The 16,977-nt window shown below is 44.6% G+C and overlaps 1 protein-coding gene and 1 long non-coding RNA gene across 3 annotated transcripts; both read left to right on the top strand.

Moving 5' to 3' along the window:
* Positions 1 to 10,556: 10,556 nt before the first annotated feature.
* LOC136482741 (uncharacterized) lies at positions 10,557 to 12,885 on the top strand. 2 transcript variants are annotated; one of them, XR_010765184.1, is made up of 5 exons: positions 10,557 to 10,745; positions 10,853 to 10,998; positions 11,737 to 11,816; positions 12,259 to 12,356; positions 12,693 to 12,885. It is a non-coding gene; the product is annotated as an uncharacterized lncRNA (long non-coding RNA). The 2 variants fall into 2 exon arrangements; XR_010765183.1 differs by lacking the exon at positions 12,259 to 12,356.
* A 3,004-nt stretch (positions 12,886 to 15,889) lies between these two features.
* LOC136480687 (vegetative cell wall protein gp1-like) lies at positions 15,890 to 16,390 on the top strand. The gene has a single exon (XM_066478161.1). The coding sequence runs from the start codon at positions 15,890 to 15,892 to the stop codon at positions 16,388 to 16,390; it is 501 nt and encodes a 166-aa protein (XP_066334258.1).
* The last annotated feature ends 587 nt before the right edge of the window (positions 16,391 to 16,977 follow it).

Raw genomic sequence — 16,977 nt, 5'->3', positions numbered from 1 at the left:
AATAGTTTTTGTTAAATACATAGTAAATTAAATAAAAGGCATAAAATTATTTTGTTAAAAATATGAATTTTCTCTTTGTTTATTGCACATAGGAAAAATCTAAAACCTAACTGTTTTTATTTTTTGTTAGAATTATAAAACATAATGTAACTAATATTTATTATTTTGTTAATGCAAAAATGTAGTGTTTAATTAAAATTATTAAAACTATTGGTTTTGGACAGGAAATTTGTTTTCACATCATTTTAACGTTAATATTTTAATTTTTCATCACTCAGTATCCTAATTTACCTTTTTGAGAGAGAAATCCCACCAAATCAAACATTGATTTAATTTGAAACATGACATAATAAACATCTGAATTCACAATTATTACATAATATCTCAAACACACACTATATTAAATCACTATATCATCAAGTGGGCACAGCAGTGAACTTCTTCTTTACGTATGTCCCTTGGTTATGATCGCTTCATAACCATGGAGTGTCCTCATCATTTACCAAGATGCTAGGGTCTTTGTTCACTTTGAAGGGCGGAATTCGGTCATCCTTTTCATATTCTTCTGACATGTCCGACTTATCCTCAATTCCCACGATGACTCTTTTCCCTGAAAGAACTATGTGGCGCTTTGGCTCTTTGGTTGAGTCATTATCGTTTTTCCCTCTTTTTGGTTTGGTAGACATATCATTGACATAGAACACCTGATTCACATCCTTGGCAAGGACGAATGGTTCATCTTTGTACCCAATATTACTAAGGTCTACTGTTGTCATTCCATACTCGTTGTCTACTGTTACCCCGCCTCCGGTCACCTTGACCCATTGGCACTTGAACAATGGGATCTTCAAAGTAGGTGCATATTCTAGTTCCCATATTTCATCTATGCGTCCATAATATGTCTGCTTATTCTCACTCGGGTCTGTGGCATCTATGCGGACACCACTGTTTTGGTTGGTACTCCTTTTATCTTGGGCTACTGTGTAGAATATGTTCTCATTTATCTCGTACCCTTTGTATGTGACGATATGCCATGATGGTTGCATAGCCAATAAATACAGTTGCTCATGGATGCTCTCATCACCTTGACATTTTTTTTGCAACCAACCGCCAAAAGTTTCCTTGTGTTTATGCGTAATCTAAGCTTCAGTCTTCCCTGGAAACTCGGATCGTAAGAGATCCTTGTGTGTCTCAATATACGGATCTACCAAAGAGGAGTTCTGTAGAACTGTGTAGTGCACTTTATTGAAATAATCATCATCCGTACCAATATATATTTTCCTCCCTAGTGTCCCCTTTCCGCTTAGTCTCCCCTCATGTCTCGATTCAGCAACACCAATCGAGTCAAGGTCGGGAATAAAGTCAACACAGAACTCAATGACCTCTTCTATTCCATAGCCCTTGGCGATGTTCCTTCTGGGCGAGCACGGTTGTGAACATATTTCTTCAGGACTCCCATGAATCTCTCTAAGGGGAACATGTTGTGTAGGAACATAGGACCGAGAGTGAAAATCTCCTTGACTAGGTGAACTAGGAGGTGTGTCATAATATCAAAGAAGGAAGGAGGGAACACCAACTCAAAGCTGACGAGACATTGAACCACATCATTCTGTAGTTTAGCTAGATCAGTTGGATCAATTGCCTTCTGAGAAATTGTATTGAGGAATGCACATAGCTTCACGGTGGCTAGATGTACATTTGGAGGTAGAATTCCTCTGAATGCAACTGGAAGTAATTGCGTCATGAGAACGTGACAGTCATGGGACTTTAAGTTACAGAATTTCTTCTCTGGCACATTTATAATACCCTTTATATTCGAGGAGAATCCAGATGGTACCTTGATGTTGTTTAAGCATTCAAACATGATTTCCTTCTCCTCTTTGCTTAGAGTGTAGCTAGCAGGACGTAAGTAATGGCGTCCATCATCTGTCTTCTCTGGATGCAGGTTGTCTCTTTCTCTCAAACAATGCAAGTCCTGTCGTGCTTCAAATGTGTCCTTAGGCTTTCCATACACACCCATAAACCCTAGCAGGTTCACATCAAAATTTCTTCGTCAGGTGCATCACGTCGATCGAGCTACGGACCTCCAGGACTTGCCAATAGGGTAGGTCCCAAAATATGGACTTCTTCTTCCACATGGGTGCGTGACCGTTAGCGTCTTTCGGAATAGGTTGGCTTCCATGTCCTTTTCCAAAGACGACTTTCACATCATTGACCATATCGAGTACATCCTCACCGGTTCGGTTGCGAGGCTTGGTCAGGTGGTCTGCCTTCCCTTTAAAATGCTTGCCTTTCTTTCTTACGGGGTGATTTGTAGGAAGAAATCGACGATGGCCAAGGTACATGAACTTTCGACATTTTTTCAAGAATACACCTCTAATATCACCGAAGCAGTGTGTGCATGCATTATATCCCTTGTTTGACTGTCCTAAAAGATTACTTAGAGCAGGCCAGTCATTGATTGTTACGAACAACAATGCTCGCAGATCAAAGTGTTCCTGTTTGTACTCATCCCACACACGTACACCTTCTTTATTCCACAAAATGAGAAGTTCATCAATAAGTGGTCTCAGGTACACATCGATGTCATTGCCAGGTTGCTTCGGGTCTTGGATGAGCACAGGCATCATAATGAACTTCCGCTTCATGCATAACCAAGGAGGAATGTTGTAGATACTTAGAGTAACAGGCCAAGTGCTATGACTACTGTTCTGCTCTCCAAAAGGATTGATACCATCTGTACTTAAAGCAAACCTTAAGTTTCTTGCGTCATTTGCAAACTCCGGGAATTCTCTGTCGATTGCTCTCCACTGGGACCCATCAGCAGGGTATCTCAACATATTGTCTACCTTACGGTCTTCTTTGTGCCATCGCAACAATTTTGCATGTTCTTTGTTTCTGAACAGACGTTTCAAGCGTGGTATTATAGGAGCATACCACATAACCTTGGCAGGGATTTTCTTACGCGGACGTTCGCCCTCAACATCACCAGGGTCATCTCGCCTGATCTTATACCGCGACGCATGGCATATCGGGCATGCATCCAATTTCTCGTACTCTTTGCCACGGTACAGGATGCAGTCATTAGGACATGCATGTATCTTCTCTATTTCTAGCCCCATAGGACAGACAACTTGTTTGCTTCGTAGGTAGTGGCGGGCAATTCATTGTACTTTGGAAGCATCTTCTTTTGGATTTTTAGTAACTCTCCAAATCCCTTGTCAGATACACCATTCTTTGCCTTCCATTGCAGCAATTCTAGTGTGGTTCCCAACTTTTTCTGCCCTGCATCACAAGTTGGGTACAACAATTTCTTGTGATCTTCTAGCATCCGCTCGAACTTGATCTTCTCCTTTTCACTTTCACATTCTCTTTGTGCGTCACGAATGACCTGACAAAGATCATTAGCCGGCTCATCTTCTGCGGCTACCTCTTCTTCAGCTTCTCCCATTGCAGTATCATTGAAGCACGCACCATCATGAATAATATCATTATCGTCCCATTGTTCTTCTTCACCTTCTTCCATTACAACACCGGTTTCTCCGTGCTTTGTCCAACAAATATAGTTTGGCATGAAACCCGACTTGAACAAGTGTGAATGAAGAGTCCTTGAGCAAGGATATTCCACCGTATTCTTACATATGGCACATGGGCAGCACATGAAACCGTCGCGTTTGTTTGCCTCGGCCGCACGTAACAAAGAATGCACGCCGTCAATGAACTCTTGGGAGCGGCGATCAGCATTATACATCCAATGACGGCTCATCTGCATTACATGACATAAATATCATATTAAAACCTAGATCATAATTAATTATTTATACAACATGCGTGCCACTACAAAAGATACAAATTTATGAAAGCATCGCTACAATGTAGACAATCCCAACTACCACTAAAAGAACTAAAGTTAAAATACATTTCAGGAGCACAAGGATTTCGCGACCAATCTCAACTAAAACAGACAGATCCCCCGATTGTGCAACATCTTTGGGCTTCTTCGGCTGGATCACTGCCTCATTAGCCGCCGTATCTGCCTGTTGTGCAAGATATTTTTGCACGAGTTCAACATACTCTTCCTCCCAGTAGAAGCCTGAACATCGTCCACTGCCATCCCACTGAAATTAAAACAAAAAATTAGAACTTTAATCACAACCATCATGAAAATAGGTATAAACTAACCATAATCATTAAATACGATAAAATAACTCACATTGCGATCCGGACACTTGTAGAAGATACGATCCTTGTTGGGACCCTCCTTCTTCACTCGGTACTCCATCACAATCTTCGTCTCATCACGACACTTGCCGCATGGAATGAGAGGAAGGCCCGGCCTAAGTCGCTTTGGAAACCCATGAGAGGCCGAGGACCCGGAAGCAGTTGCCATCTACTCTCTATACTCATTTTTTAATACACTATAAATTTCTCCTTTTATAAACAAATAAAATTAACAAACTATAAAATTATCTAGATCTCTAAACAATGATATTTTTAATGGTCATTGTGTTCTCGTCTTTTACTGCGACAGGTAAGTAATTCACATGATATTTCCGCAAATTAACAGAAGAATGGGAGTGTACACACATAACAGACTACTGCGACGATATCGGGACGTGTGAATAAATAACCATCCGTACTAGTTGACCTTGCTTACATGATCATCTCGGCGAGCATTTCTCCACCGGACGGCACCGTACTTGGCCACGGAAGAGCTCCAATTCTACGAGGAAGGGAACACAGTCTTCCACGACCGTTGCCGCTCTCCCTCGTAGAATCAAAGCTCCTCCTTGACGTCCGTTACCGCTCGGCAGAGAACATGCTCGCCGAAATGAACATGGTCCGCTAGTTCAACTAGTATGGATTTTCTATAATTTTCTAACTATTTTCTAAGTTTTTCATTTCATAAAAAGTTAAAATAAAAAGTACGGTGATTGACAGACTACTGCGACGATATCGGGACATGTGAATAAATAACCATCCGTACTAGTTGAACTTGCTTACGTGATCATCTCGGCGAGCATTTCTCCACCGGACGGCACCGTACTTGGTCAAGGAAGAGCTCCGATTCTACGAGGAAGGGAACACGGTCTCCCACGACCGTTGTCGCTCTCCCTCGTAGAATCAAAGCTCCTCCTTGATGTCCGTTACCGCTCAACAGAGAACATGCTTGCCGAGCTGAACACGGTCCGCAAGTTCAACTAGTACGGATTTTCTATAATTTTCTAACTATTTTCTAAGTTTTTATTTATATATACTACGTTTAGGTATGGTGATTGATAGACTACTGCGATGATATCGGGACATGTGAATAAATAACCATCCGTACTAGTTGACCTTGCTTACGTGATCATCTCGGCGAGCATTTCTCCACCGGACGGCACCGTACTTGGTCAAGGAAGAGCTCCGATTCTACGAGGAAGGGAACACGGTCTTCCACGACCGTTGTCGCTCTCCCTCGTAGAATTGTACAATTGTACACCTCTACAGAGATCTTTTCGAAAGCCCAAAGTCTTTAGACTGAGTTGTTCGGTTGTTCTTTGTTCTAGGCTCAGTGTAGTGAGATCGAATAAACTTTCCTAAAGAGATGGAATATGATACAGATCACTTAATTGTCATATTTGTTCACTACTCATAACTAGTTAAGTTAGATGCATGATCATATCATTTATTAACATACACCATGCTTTTATGCAAATAACAAATGCCTATTAATCTCCTTTGCATCCACGAAATATTTATGTTGGAATAAGTTCTTTGAGTACAATCGTACTCATGGTACTGCTGTTAAGCTTTTACAGGTACTTTAGAATTGGTGACCACCTAGGCTAAGCTTGGGTGAAGTCGAAGATTTGTAGACGGCGGGATGGGCGTCCCCTACAAGCTGCAGTCACTCTGATGATTATTTGCTAGAGAGTATGAGTGAGTCTAGAACGTCGGGTTAATAATGATGAGTTGGCTTATATGTAACCTCACCCTATTTTTCTAGTCCCCTTTATAGCAATGATGTAACTTGTTAAATTAGTCTTGGTTGTATGATGGTGAGTTATATGAATCTTGATGATTGGTTCTTGGACTGTACTTCTACAATTGATCCTGTGAGTATAACTTAAGCGAGGGGAGGTTGCGACTGCCACTACGTGGACCTCTACATGACCCCGGGGTTAGCACCATGTCGGTCGAGTGGATGAAACGAGGTGCTAGTTCTGTGGGCATGGCAGAACCCTCGCGAGGGCCATGTGCCACAGTAGAGGGGTACGATCAAGTAGAGAAATGTAGAGACATGTCATAGCTAATGGAAGATCACGGAGTAAGTATAAGAAACCTAAGATACTGCTAATCAAGCACAACTCTAGCCAGGAACAATAGTGATACAGATAAACTAAAAATAATAAGGTAGCATGCAACACCACTTCGAGGCGTAGTTCACCCTATCAACCGAGAAGATTGATTAACATGGATATGCAATGATCCCTATGATTTAATAACTTACCACAAACTATCCGGAGAACTAGCCACAATCCAAGGTAACCGGTAGTATAAGCATCACGCTTACACTATTGGATACTTGTGTAATCTCGTGCTAAGACTAGAGCATCAGCTTGTGACGAAGATCCCGTGTTGTGAGAGGCAATTATACTAAACAAGGAAGTTATAAGTATCACCAAAGTATAACTAGAGATCAAGACTAGTACTTAATGTAGCAAGACTTGAAATAGTACACAAATCGAAAGTAATATATTGAAATAATAAAAGTCTTACTAAAGAGATATAAGAGCTACACCAGAGACTCCTAAAGACTGCTTTCGGACTCTGAGATGAGCTCAACTCACTCAACTCCCACTACTAGCCTAACTACTAAAGAGTGGACTACTAGCTTCTCAAGTGATTCTTCTCTTAACTTCTTTACAACTGAGCCAAATGCTCCTATTTATAGTGTACATGAGCAAGGGGTATTTGTAGCTGAGCTGAGGCCATGGAGCTAGCAGGTGGGGTCAAGCAACCACCTATAGGGTCGGCCAACCTTATGGATCCACTGCCATGGCATCCAACGACTCCCAGCATTCCTCCAAGTCGGTGACAATTGTGGTATGGTGGTTGAACGTCGGTTTGTCTGGTCCAATTGTGAATGGTGGGACCATGGATCCTTGTGGTCAACCTTGTGAGCTCTCACATCAAACGGACATGGGATCAAGGGTTGTGATCATAAGAAAGTGTGCTTCTTCACTTCTGCCACAGATTGATGACGTGGAGGGGCCACACCAGGTCGGGCGTCCTTGGTGGGGTCAGCCAACCCCGTTAGGCAGCCCCTGGTTGCCCTGCCTTCTCCCGCGTACTCCTAGAGCTTCATATTTGAACATTTTGCAAATTTTCCACTGCATCCAAATACTTTCATGTACAAGTGGAACCACATTATTTTGTAACAAAATACTACACTCGATGTTGATTTAATCTTTACTTTGCTGCAATGTTGATGGTTAGAATTAGCATTTATTAGCCACCAACAAATCCTTCAAAAATCTAGCCCCTCCATGAGCAATTTGGTGAGAAATGGCCATAACAGTGGAGAACTAAAAGACACCACCTTCCAATATGGATGTGCTCGGTCTGGGCGGAGGAGGAAGAAGGGCTTGGTTTGGGGTTTTGTACTATATCAATAACACTGTCGGGTTTCTTTTAATAGCTGGCAATAATGATCCAACATCACTAACGGTTACTCTTATAAACTTATAGCGATGATCCAATATCACAGCCGATTCATAATTTCAACCGGCAGTGATGGGGCCTTACTGCCACATGTACACAAACCTAATCATTGTTCAGATAGCTGCCATCCTATCTCAGACTAACACTAATAATCCCGTACATGCAGGAGCTGTCCACCTTTGGATATATAAACACCGACCAATACTGGTAGATAATTTGTTTCAATCCTTGTTTCACATAAAAATGTTCAAAAAACTGCCGGTAAAGATGTACTAAAAAATATTTCCATGTTTTTTATTATGATGCATGTTTTATATACCTTACAATAAATTTAGAAAGGTTCCGGTAAATAGTGAATCATTCGAAATAAATCTGACACTCTTGAACAATAACAAATATGAATTTAGAAAGATTTAGGATAGATAAAACCTAAGATAACAAAGACCTTACAATAAATTTATATGATAACATAGACCTTTTCGGGAAAGCTACAACCTTTTACCAGCTAGGTTAATGTTAGGATCGAAGTCCACAAACACATTATAATATAACCACCTCACAGACATTCTTGTAGCGCTAGAGTGGGTCTTAAAGGTGCAAGAGCATGGCAGAGGGGGTGGAGGGCCACTTTGGCTGCGAGCCATGATGAGTCCATGTCTCTGGCTCAACGCTGACCAATAGCCAAGGGTTTGGAGCCATGATGAACCCATGCCTCTGGCAGCTGGCCACAACATAACAGCCCTACCAGCGTGTCCTGGCTTCGGCGTGGCTCTATCTTCACAAACTTTCTTCTAGTACCTCTTATGCATAATCTTGACTATAAAACGGAAGGTGTATGTGGAGAGCTTTCTCCCACCCAAAGAACACATATAGAGAATATACACAAATTAATTAATGGTTGGCACAGATGCATGCAGGGGACCTAGCTTTCTGCTCTGGCCGTGGAGGCGCCCAGACACCGTTTTTATAACTAGAAGTAATGGTGGTTGGTGGGTCAACGGTGGAGAATAAATCATTTGATGGTTTGGTGGATCCAACAATTAAAAGACACTGCCGGGTCAACCTAAAAGCTGGCAGTGATATCAAAGTATTACTTCCGGCTCGTGGCTTGACCCGGTAGTGATATATCACTATGATGTCTTAGCATGAGCTGCCAGTGATATGACACGTTTCACTGTCGGTATGTGGTTTGACCCGTCACTTTCAAGATCCTAGGTTTACGAACCGATAGTGATAAGCAAACACTGCCAGTTCTAGCACAACCAGCAGTAATGCTCTAGCAGTATTGCATGTTCTGGCGTAGTGCTACCACCCTCGATCATCCTCTCGCACTCCACTCTCCCACAACCATTCTCTCTGCCAACCCTCTTTATCTCCATCTCCTCTTGGGGCCAAGGTGAGCCACCCGATGCTCCTGGCCCAGGCAGCCATCCCAGGCGTCCGGTCGGATGCTGCTGCCTGGCAGGCACGCCCAGGCCAGGGTGACATCCAAACGGCGGCCCCTAGTGCGTAGATGTTTGTGCCTGAGACACGGAGGCACGCGTGGGTAATGGTAGTGCGGTAGCTTAGACCCTGTAGCACGCTGGCTATATATGGGCACAAGTGGAGGTGGGCCCAACGACGTACAGGCGCATGGGTCCTTGCAGCGCCACGGCTACCACAACTGTGGATCCATTCTCTCTTCCTATCCCAGATTCGGTGGTGCATGGCACTTCGTGAAAGCCTGACGGCATCCGGCGTAGCGCTTACAAGCGCTTGCAGTGGTGAGCATGATGGCGCTAGCTCGGAGTACGGCGGTAGCGAGTGGCGTGCTGTGCTGCGCAGCGGATGGCGTGCGAGCTATGGCCGTATGACGTGCTGGCGGAACACAGCAGTTGTGGCGCCTGCAGGTTGTTGCGTCTTTTTTTCTTTTGTTAAAACATCAATACTAACAGTAGTTTACCGGCACTGGTAGTTGAAATTATAACTGCCGCTTGCACACTATCGGCTCGTGAAACCAGCAGCGTTAAGAGGTTTGCAACCAGCAGTGGTTATAGATTATATTAGGATGTTTTAAGGCAGATACTCCATGTACTGGAAACTGCATTTTTCCTGTGTCCTGGACATTTTTTCTGTCGAGTGCAGCAGAACTCACAAGGAAATTAATATTTAACCTGTGAGTTCACATGCCTCACAGGGAAAAAGAAATATCCATGTAGGTTTTGATGGAACACATAGGAAAATTGGCTCACAGGATAATTAAAGCAATTTTTTCTGTGCAATTTTTTTGATACATGTGCAATTTGACAGAGTAATTAGTGGTGCGAAAATTTTGGCTGCACGCGCATTATTTTTAATGGTTCGCGCCTCCAAAGCCAAAAAACATCCCTTCAAAAGCCCCGTCCTTATCCTTTCCTTTCCCAATCCACCGTCTGCCGCCGCCTCCTCACATTCCTCCCGAACCCATGCTCACGAACGCAGCGGCTCCTCCAACCCACGGGTGTTAGGGGGTGTTTGGATCCGGTGACTAAAATTTAGAAGGTATGTCGGGAGGATGTTTCATGGGGTGTTCGGATACTAATAAAAAAAATTACATAATCCGTCAGTACTCCACGAGATGAATTTTTTAAGCCTAATTAATCCGTCATTAGCACATGTTTACTATAGCAAAACATAGTCAAATCATGGACTAATTAGGCTTAAAAGATTCGTCTCGCAAATTAGTCGCAAACTATGCAATTAGTTTTGTAATTAGTCTATATTTAATACTCCGTGCATGTGTCTAAACATTCGATGGGACAGCAACTAAAATTTAGGAGGGGCAACCAAACACCCCCTTAGTGTTGATCTCCTCCAGGCTGGCCCAACGGGCGCCTCCGGCGGTGCGGCGGCATCCTCCTGGCCACCGTCGGCCGCGTCCTCGTCGCCACCGCCACCTCCTGCCTACACGCCGCCGACCAGCCCCAAAGGATCCACGCCTCTCCCGCTGGCTCATGCAGCGGTTCATCACGAGAGGCGACCTCCAAGCCACCGGGTCGCCGGGAACGTCTTTGCCATAAGTAGCTCCCCTCCCGCACTCCGCCAACCGCCTCCATCCCTCCAAGATCCGACTGCTTCTTTCTGGTTCCCCTCTCAGATTCGCGTGCTTCCTTCGCTCCCCTCTCAGATCCAGTTGTTGTGGATTCGGGGCAAGTTCAACAAATGGCGGCTATGAACATCTGATGCTCTAGGGCGAGGTCGAGGAAGGTGGCTGCACAATTTGTTGCTGCTCTGGGGAGATTTCAGGCAACGCGGCGGCTGCTGGGAGTTCAGGCAAGTTTTCCCCAATGTCATGCCTCTTGCCTCCCCAGCTGTAGTTGTTGTCTATGCTTGATTGGTAAAATTCCATATGTAGTATGCATGGGTGTAGAATTTTGTCTCGATTTCACTATATTAGTTTAGACCTTGTCCATGCAGATCTGCTCGAAATTGAATCTGAAGTACTTAGATGCTAGGCCATAATTCTTTTTTGATTGAATACAACATGCTGGTAATTTCTAATCTGGGACAAGTTAAAATAGTGTTGTTTTTTTTTTTTGACTTGTTGATTCTTGTGTTCAATTTTTTTAAACCAAATTATGCCTAGGATTGATTACTTTCTACACTATGAAGGTATGTACTGCATGTCTTGTTTGGTAGGTAGGTCTAGCATGACTTGGTTCAGTAGCAAAATCATCATAATCATAATTGCTTTTATTTATGGTGCATGCTGAGGTTGCTATCTATGAATTTGTCTATATGATACATGATGTGATGTGTCTCTTATAGTAGAAGCTTGAAGAATATGAATTTGTGATCCATGGATTTTTATCCCCCTACTGCACATATATATATATTTTTTCTCGAAAACGCAGGAGAGCTGTGCATCATTATATTAAGAAGATAAAAATGGGACAAGAACCCATACAAAACAACACAAAGCCACACACACAACTCTAAACCCACACACACACTACACTGCCACTGCACATATATCTTGGTATCTGATTTCTCCTCATGATGATTTTGCAGGTACCTTGCTGAGTTCAAGTCAGGTGCAGAGATGATGGATTGCTGCAGAGAGCACCATGAATGCTTAAAAAGCTGCTCATGTTTGATCTTTGTGTATGGCCTTGTATTTTCAGTGTAATGAATTTTTCATTTTCAAAGGAGATACGATCTTCTCTGTACCTATTCTAAGTGATCAATTTTAGTATGGTAGCGTTGTCCAAGCTGAAACTGATTTTCCATTATGGAAAAAATGAAGTCCTTAAATTATAATACATTCCAATCAGCTATGCCTCATTATCTTTTGCACACTACTGTCTTCTTTTTTAACTCTAATGATTGTTTTTTCAGTTCCTGTAAATGATCGAGTTTTACCGAGGAAAATGCAAAGATGAGATCCTGCATGACTTGGTTAAATAGTAGGTCCAGCATAATTTGGTTTAGTAGCTAGTATTGTACAGAACATTAGGATTAGTAAGAAATTTCCTGTGGAGTTTTTCCACTAGGATTGTACTTCATAAGCTGATAATACACATTCTGTTTAAGTATTCTCATGCTTGATAAGTGTGATGCTACATAATTGCTAACGAGACGGCTTATGGTGCGGACATCCAGCCTCTTGTCAGTTACAATGGCATCACAAGGTGCTAAAAGATTCTCATGTATTTGCTCTTTACCCTTCTTTGTAATCAGTTCATTTAGTAATATTTCATACTTTTTTATTGACCTATCATGGTACCTACATAGTGACCTATCAAGGTACTTATATAGTATTTACCAAAGGAAGATTAGTGTTTTATAGATACACTAGATCAGATAGTTCTACTAGATCGAGAATCACTCAAATAGCACTCAGTTCAGTCAAAACAGTTACAGAGAACAATTCCATAAGCAATGCTACAGAATGAGTAGGTTACCCTTTTAATCTATAGAAAATTTAAAGTCCTACTCATACTTACATAGTACTATCTGTTTTGCAGCTACCCACTAGTTCATCTCATGTTGATGGGGACACCTATGGTGCGACATGGACAGCGAGGACATATGGACGGCGAGGACTTGTCTTTTGAACAGCTTATGTGTTAGTAGCTGTCTTTTGTCTTCTGAACATGTATGGTTGAGCTTAGATAACTTATTAGTACAATGTTAGATGGTCTTAGCTAAAACCAGGATGTGGCATGTAACATGGCTGTACATGAATAACTTAGGAAGCATGTGCTGGTGGTAGGATGGTGGTACAATGATTTGGTGGAAATTCTAATCTATGTGCTATAAATGTGTCTTATGTTGTTTGGTACATTTGTGCTTCTTGGAATCAGCTGGAAATCAATGAGAATGGTGTCAATTTTCTGTCAACAACCAGTTTTCTTTGATGGTTCTATTGTGACACAAAAATTACAAATACCTTGAAGGCCAACCTACAAAGAAATAGTGTGGCAGCGACAGAAAAAGCTATACATTTCCTGAGGGCTGCCTGACAGAGTATTGTACGAAACCCACAGAGAAAATACTTATATCTTTGACGGGAAAACATTTAACTTGATGGTTTCCTAAACCCAAGGACGCACAATTTTTCTGTGAGCTTGCTGTCAAAATAATACTGTCAGAGATATCTTTCTGACGGGAAACTCAAAGGCAAAAAGAATTTCTTTGTCGAGCTATCCTTGACGGGATTTGCCTGTTGGTTGCCCGACAGAATTTATTTCCCTGACGGTTTTTTCAGCTTCCTTGACGGTTCTTGAGCACATAGGGATAATGTGGTTTCCAGTATATTAGCATTTGAAGCTGTACAGATGGGTAAAAGCTTTGTTTGATCCAGTTTCTGTTTCTTATTAACAACGAGAATGGTGGGAATATGCCGGGCCAAAATAAACTGCAGAAAAATTGAACCGCTTGGCCACTGGTTTCATCTTATTTTGGTCATAAACAAGCTTATAAGATTTATCGAACAGGCACCGTTTTGCTTGTTCATTGCCGACTCGTGTTGAACAGACAGTTCCAGGGCATATGGCTAGCTATTTTCTGTAGTAGTGGTGGTCCTAATCAAAGGTAGATGATTAGAGAAAATATAAGTAGTGACCAACTAAATACTAAGGGACTGTCAAGAGACTAGCTTTTCATGAGAGCAATAAGCCATCTATCTTTGTATACAATAGAGGAGAACCATCATGCTTGCACGCCTTTGCAGATGTAAAGGCTCCATCGCGAGCATCCACACATGGTGCCACGCGCGAAAGTGAGGAACTGTATGGGAATCTTTATTGTTTTTGTCTCGGGCACCATGACTATCATTTTGTAGGATGAATACAAAATGAGAAACTTTGCCGACAAGCGACAACACCCGCTCGAGGTAGGGCCCACCTTGTCACGTTGTACTTCTTTATTTATATTATATACCTGTTATTAGTTGCAGGCACGGAGCCAGCGGTGGGGCTAGGGGGGCTCCAGCCCCCCTACCGCTCGCGAGCGAGCGAAGCCCTGTAGAGCTGCCGTCTGAAATTTCAGCTGTAGATGTACAGGTAGGAGGGGCTAAGATTTGTTGAACCTATTTTCTTGCTAATTGCCGTTGTTTAGCCCCTCCTAAATTTTTTCCTACCTTCGTCCCTGATTAGTTGGTTGTACTGGTATTATTAGCAGAGCTGAAAATGTGCTCATTCTACAAGCACCACGAGCAAGCGCGCAATCACCACCTCCGCCGCCACCTCGTGCACCGCCCCGTACATGGTGACCTCGCCGCCGGCTGTTCCGCACACTGCCCCCCCCGCACCCCCCACCCCCCACCCACGCCGCGCTAACCTTACGGGCACACGCGCGCTAAATAAGATTGGGGGCTACAAAGAGCTATCGACCATACCTACTACCACTTACTAATTCATTGTTCCATCACAACAATGGTGCAAGCGTTTGTGACGAAGATGCTGGGGGCTCTTGCGGGGTCGGCCGTTAAGGGCTTCTGGAAACATATCAGCCCCCGCTACGGTGATGAAGACATGAAGAAGCTGGAGACAAAGATAAAAGCCATATATAGCATGCCAGCTCCGCGTGCCCTCAGATGGTTTGGATGATCCAGATGGAGATAAGACGAAATGGATTGTCGACGCGCGCGAGCTCATCTGTGATATGGAGGATCTCACGGGAGAGCTTGAGCATCGCGGTGACAAGAATCATACTTCTGATGAAAATCGTCAAATCAAAGTGATACTGCAGAAAATCTGGAGCATCAGAGATTATTATTCGAAGGAAGAAGACATCGGAAACGCCGTACATGCGTCTGCTTCTGCGGAAGGCATGTGGAACATATTGAATAAGGATTCCGGCGGTGGCGGGGTGGACGCCCGTCAATTGCCTCTCCGTTTGCAAGATGTCAGTCGTCTCGTGGATATTGATCATCCGAGGGACAAGATCATCAGCTGGCTCAACATTGGCGATGCGCCAAAAGCAGGTAGCGACGATGACAATCCCGTAATAAATATTGGTTTCATGTTGGTCGTGATTGTAGGAGCTGGAGGACTGGGGAAAACCACCCTTGCCGGCGAAGTTTGCAACCAGATCGAAGAAAAATTTCATTGTCAATCCCGCGTGTTCGTCTCGCGAAAGGGAGGTGAAGACAAGATTCTGAAAGCTGTACACGTGGATTTTAAGATATCCCACTATCTTAGTTTGGATATTCAGCCACTGGCTCTTGTTGACCACATCCAGACGCATGTTGAGGGAAAAAGGTAAACCAGAACTCAGCTCGTTGACTTAAATTCTAGTCGCGTAGCTAAAATTCATGTCGCTAATTCAAATAGTTGCTTAACTATTATGGGAGAACAATCAGAGTGTTGCGGCATAGAGTAAAACTAATGAAGTAAGGGCAGCTACTTGTAGCAAGTAAAAGCATTCACAATGTGGATATCGCTACTGTGTAATATGTGAAATAACGAGCATGCACTACCGGAATCCTCAAATTTACCGAGTGTTTTTATATTTGCCCACTATATTTCCTCGGGCACTCGGCAAACAAGCTCTTTGCCGAGTGCTGAGCTAAAAATACTCGGCAAAAAAAACACTCGGTAAATAAGGGGTTTGCCAAGTGTCAAAAAAACACTCGGCAAATAAGAGGTTTGCCGTGTGTTTTTTTTTACACTCGGCAAAGAAATAAAAAAATTTCTAGAAAAGAAGGGGAAAGGAAAAAATGAGGAAAAAACTTTGCCGATCCAAGACACTCGGCAAAGCCCCACGCACCCACGCCCTAAAATCATACACCCGCCGGTCACACGCGGCCCCTCCCCTCCTATCCTCCCGCTCACACGCGCGCCCTCTCCCAGCCCCCGCTCCCTCTCACTGCCTCCCGCCGGCGGCCGGCCCTGGCCCCTACCATCCTCTCCTCCCGCCGGCCCGGATCCGCCTCCTCCCTCCTCTCGCCGGCACCGTCCCAAATCCGGCCCCTCCCTCCCCTCCTCTCCTCCCGCCGGCGGCCAGCCCTGGCCCCTCCCCTCCTTGCCCCGGATCCATCACGCCGCCCCGGATCCGCCACCTCCCTCCTCTCACCGGCACCGCCCCAGATCCGGCTCTACTCCTCCCGCCATGGGCCGGCCCTAGCCCCGGCCCCTCCCCTCCCCCTTCTTCTTCCCTGCCGGGCGCCCCTCCCCTCCCTTCTTCCCCTGCCGGCGTGGAGGGCCAAGGCGAGCTCTAGGCCGATGGATCCGCGGCGGGTGGTCCTCGCGACGGCGGCTGGCATTGGATACGACAAGGAGGGCCCTAGGGAGCTCCACGGCGGCAGATCCGCGGCGGGTGGGCCTCGCGACGGCGGCATGCGTCGGATCCAGCTGCTAGGGCTCAGATCCGGTGACGATGGGGTTGCGGCGGCCGGCGTGGGTCCGAGGTAGGTTAGCTCTCCCCATATCCCTCTCTTTTCCTCTCTAAATCTCCCTCACTCTCTCCCTCGCCGGTGATCAGATCCACGGCGGCGGCGGGCGGATCCGGCGGGGAGCAGCAGCGTGGAGGCGGCGGATTCAGTGGGGAGGTGCCCTTTGATAGCGGATCCGGCAGGGAGGAGCTCGCTGCGGGCGGCGTGGTGGTGACGGGTGGCAGGGCATGGTGGTGGCGGCGGCAGCGGCGGTGGTGGCGGCGGCAGCGGCGGCGGCGTGGTGTTGCCGCTGGCGACTTGTTTTTTTTCCCGAAAAATGTTTGCTGAGTGTTTTTTGGGGACTCGGCATAGTCTTTGCCGAGTGCCCGATGTTTGACACTCGGCAAACAACTCTTTGCCAACAAAACCTTTGC

Source organism: Miscanthus floridulus, chromosome 9, assembly GCF_019320115.1.
Source record: "Miscanthus floridulus cultivar M001 chromosome 9, ASM1932011v1, whole genome shotgun sequence".
NCBI lineage: Eukaryota > Viridiplantae > Streptophyta > Magnoliopsida > Poales > Poaceae > Miscanthus > Miscanthus floridulus.
The sequence above is the reverse complement of the archived record's forward strand: the minus strand, read 5'-3'. Positions and strand labels throughout refer to the sequence as shown.

Coding starts and splice junctions, on each gene's coding strand:
- LOC136480687 (XM_066478161.1), top strand. CDS start 15,890: ATGAGGAAAAAACTTTGCCGATCCAAGACACTCGGCAAAGCCCCACGC.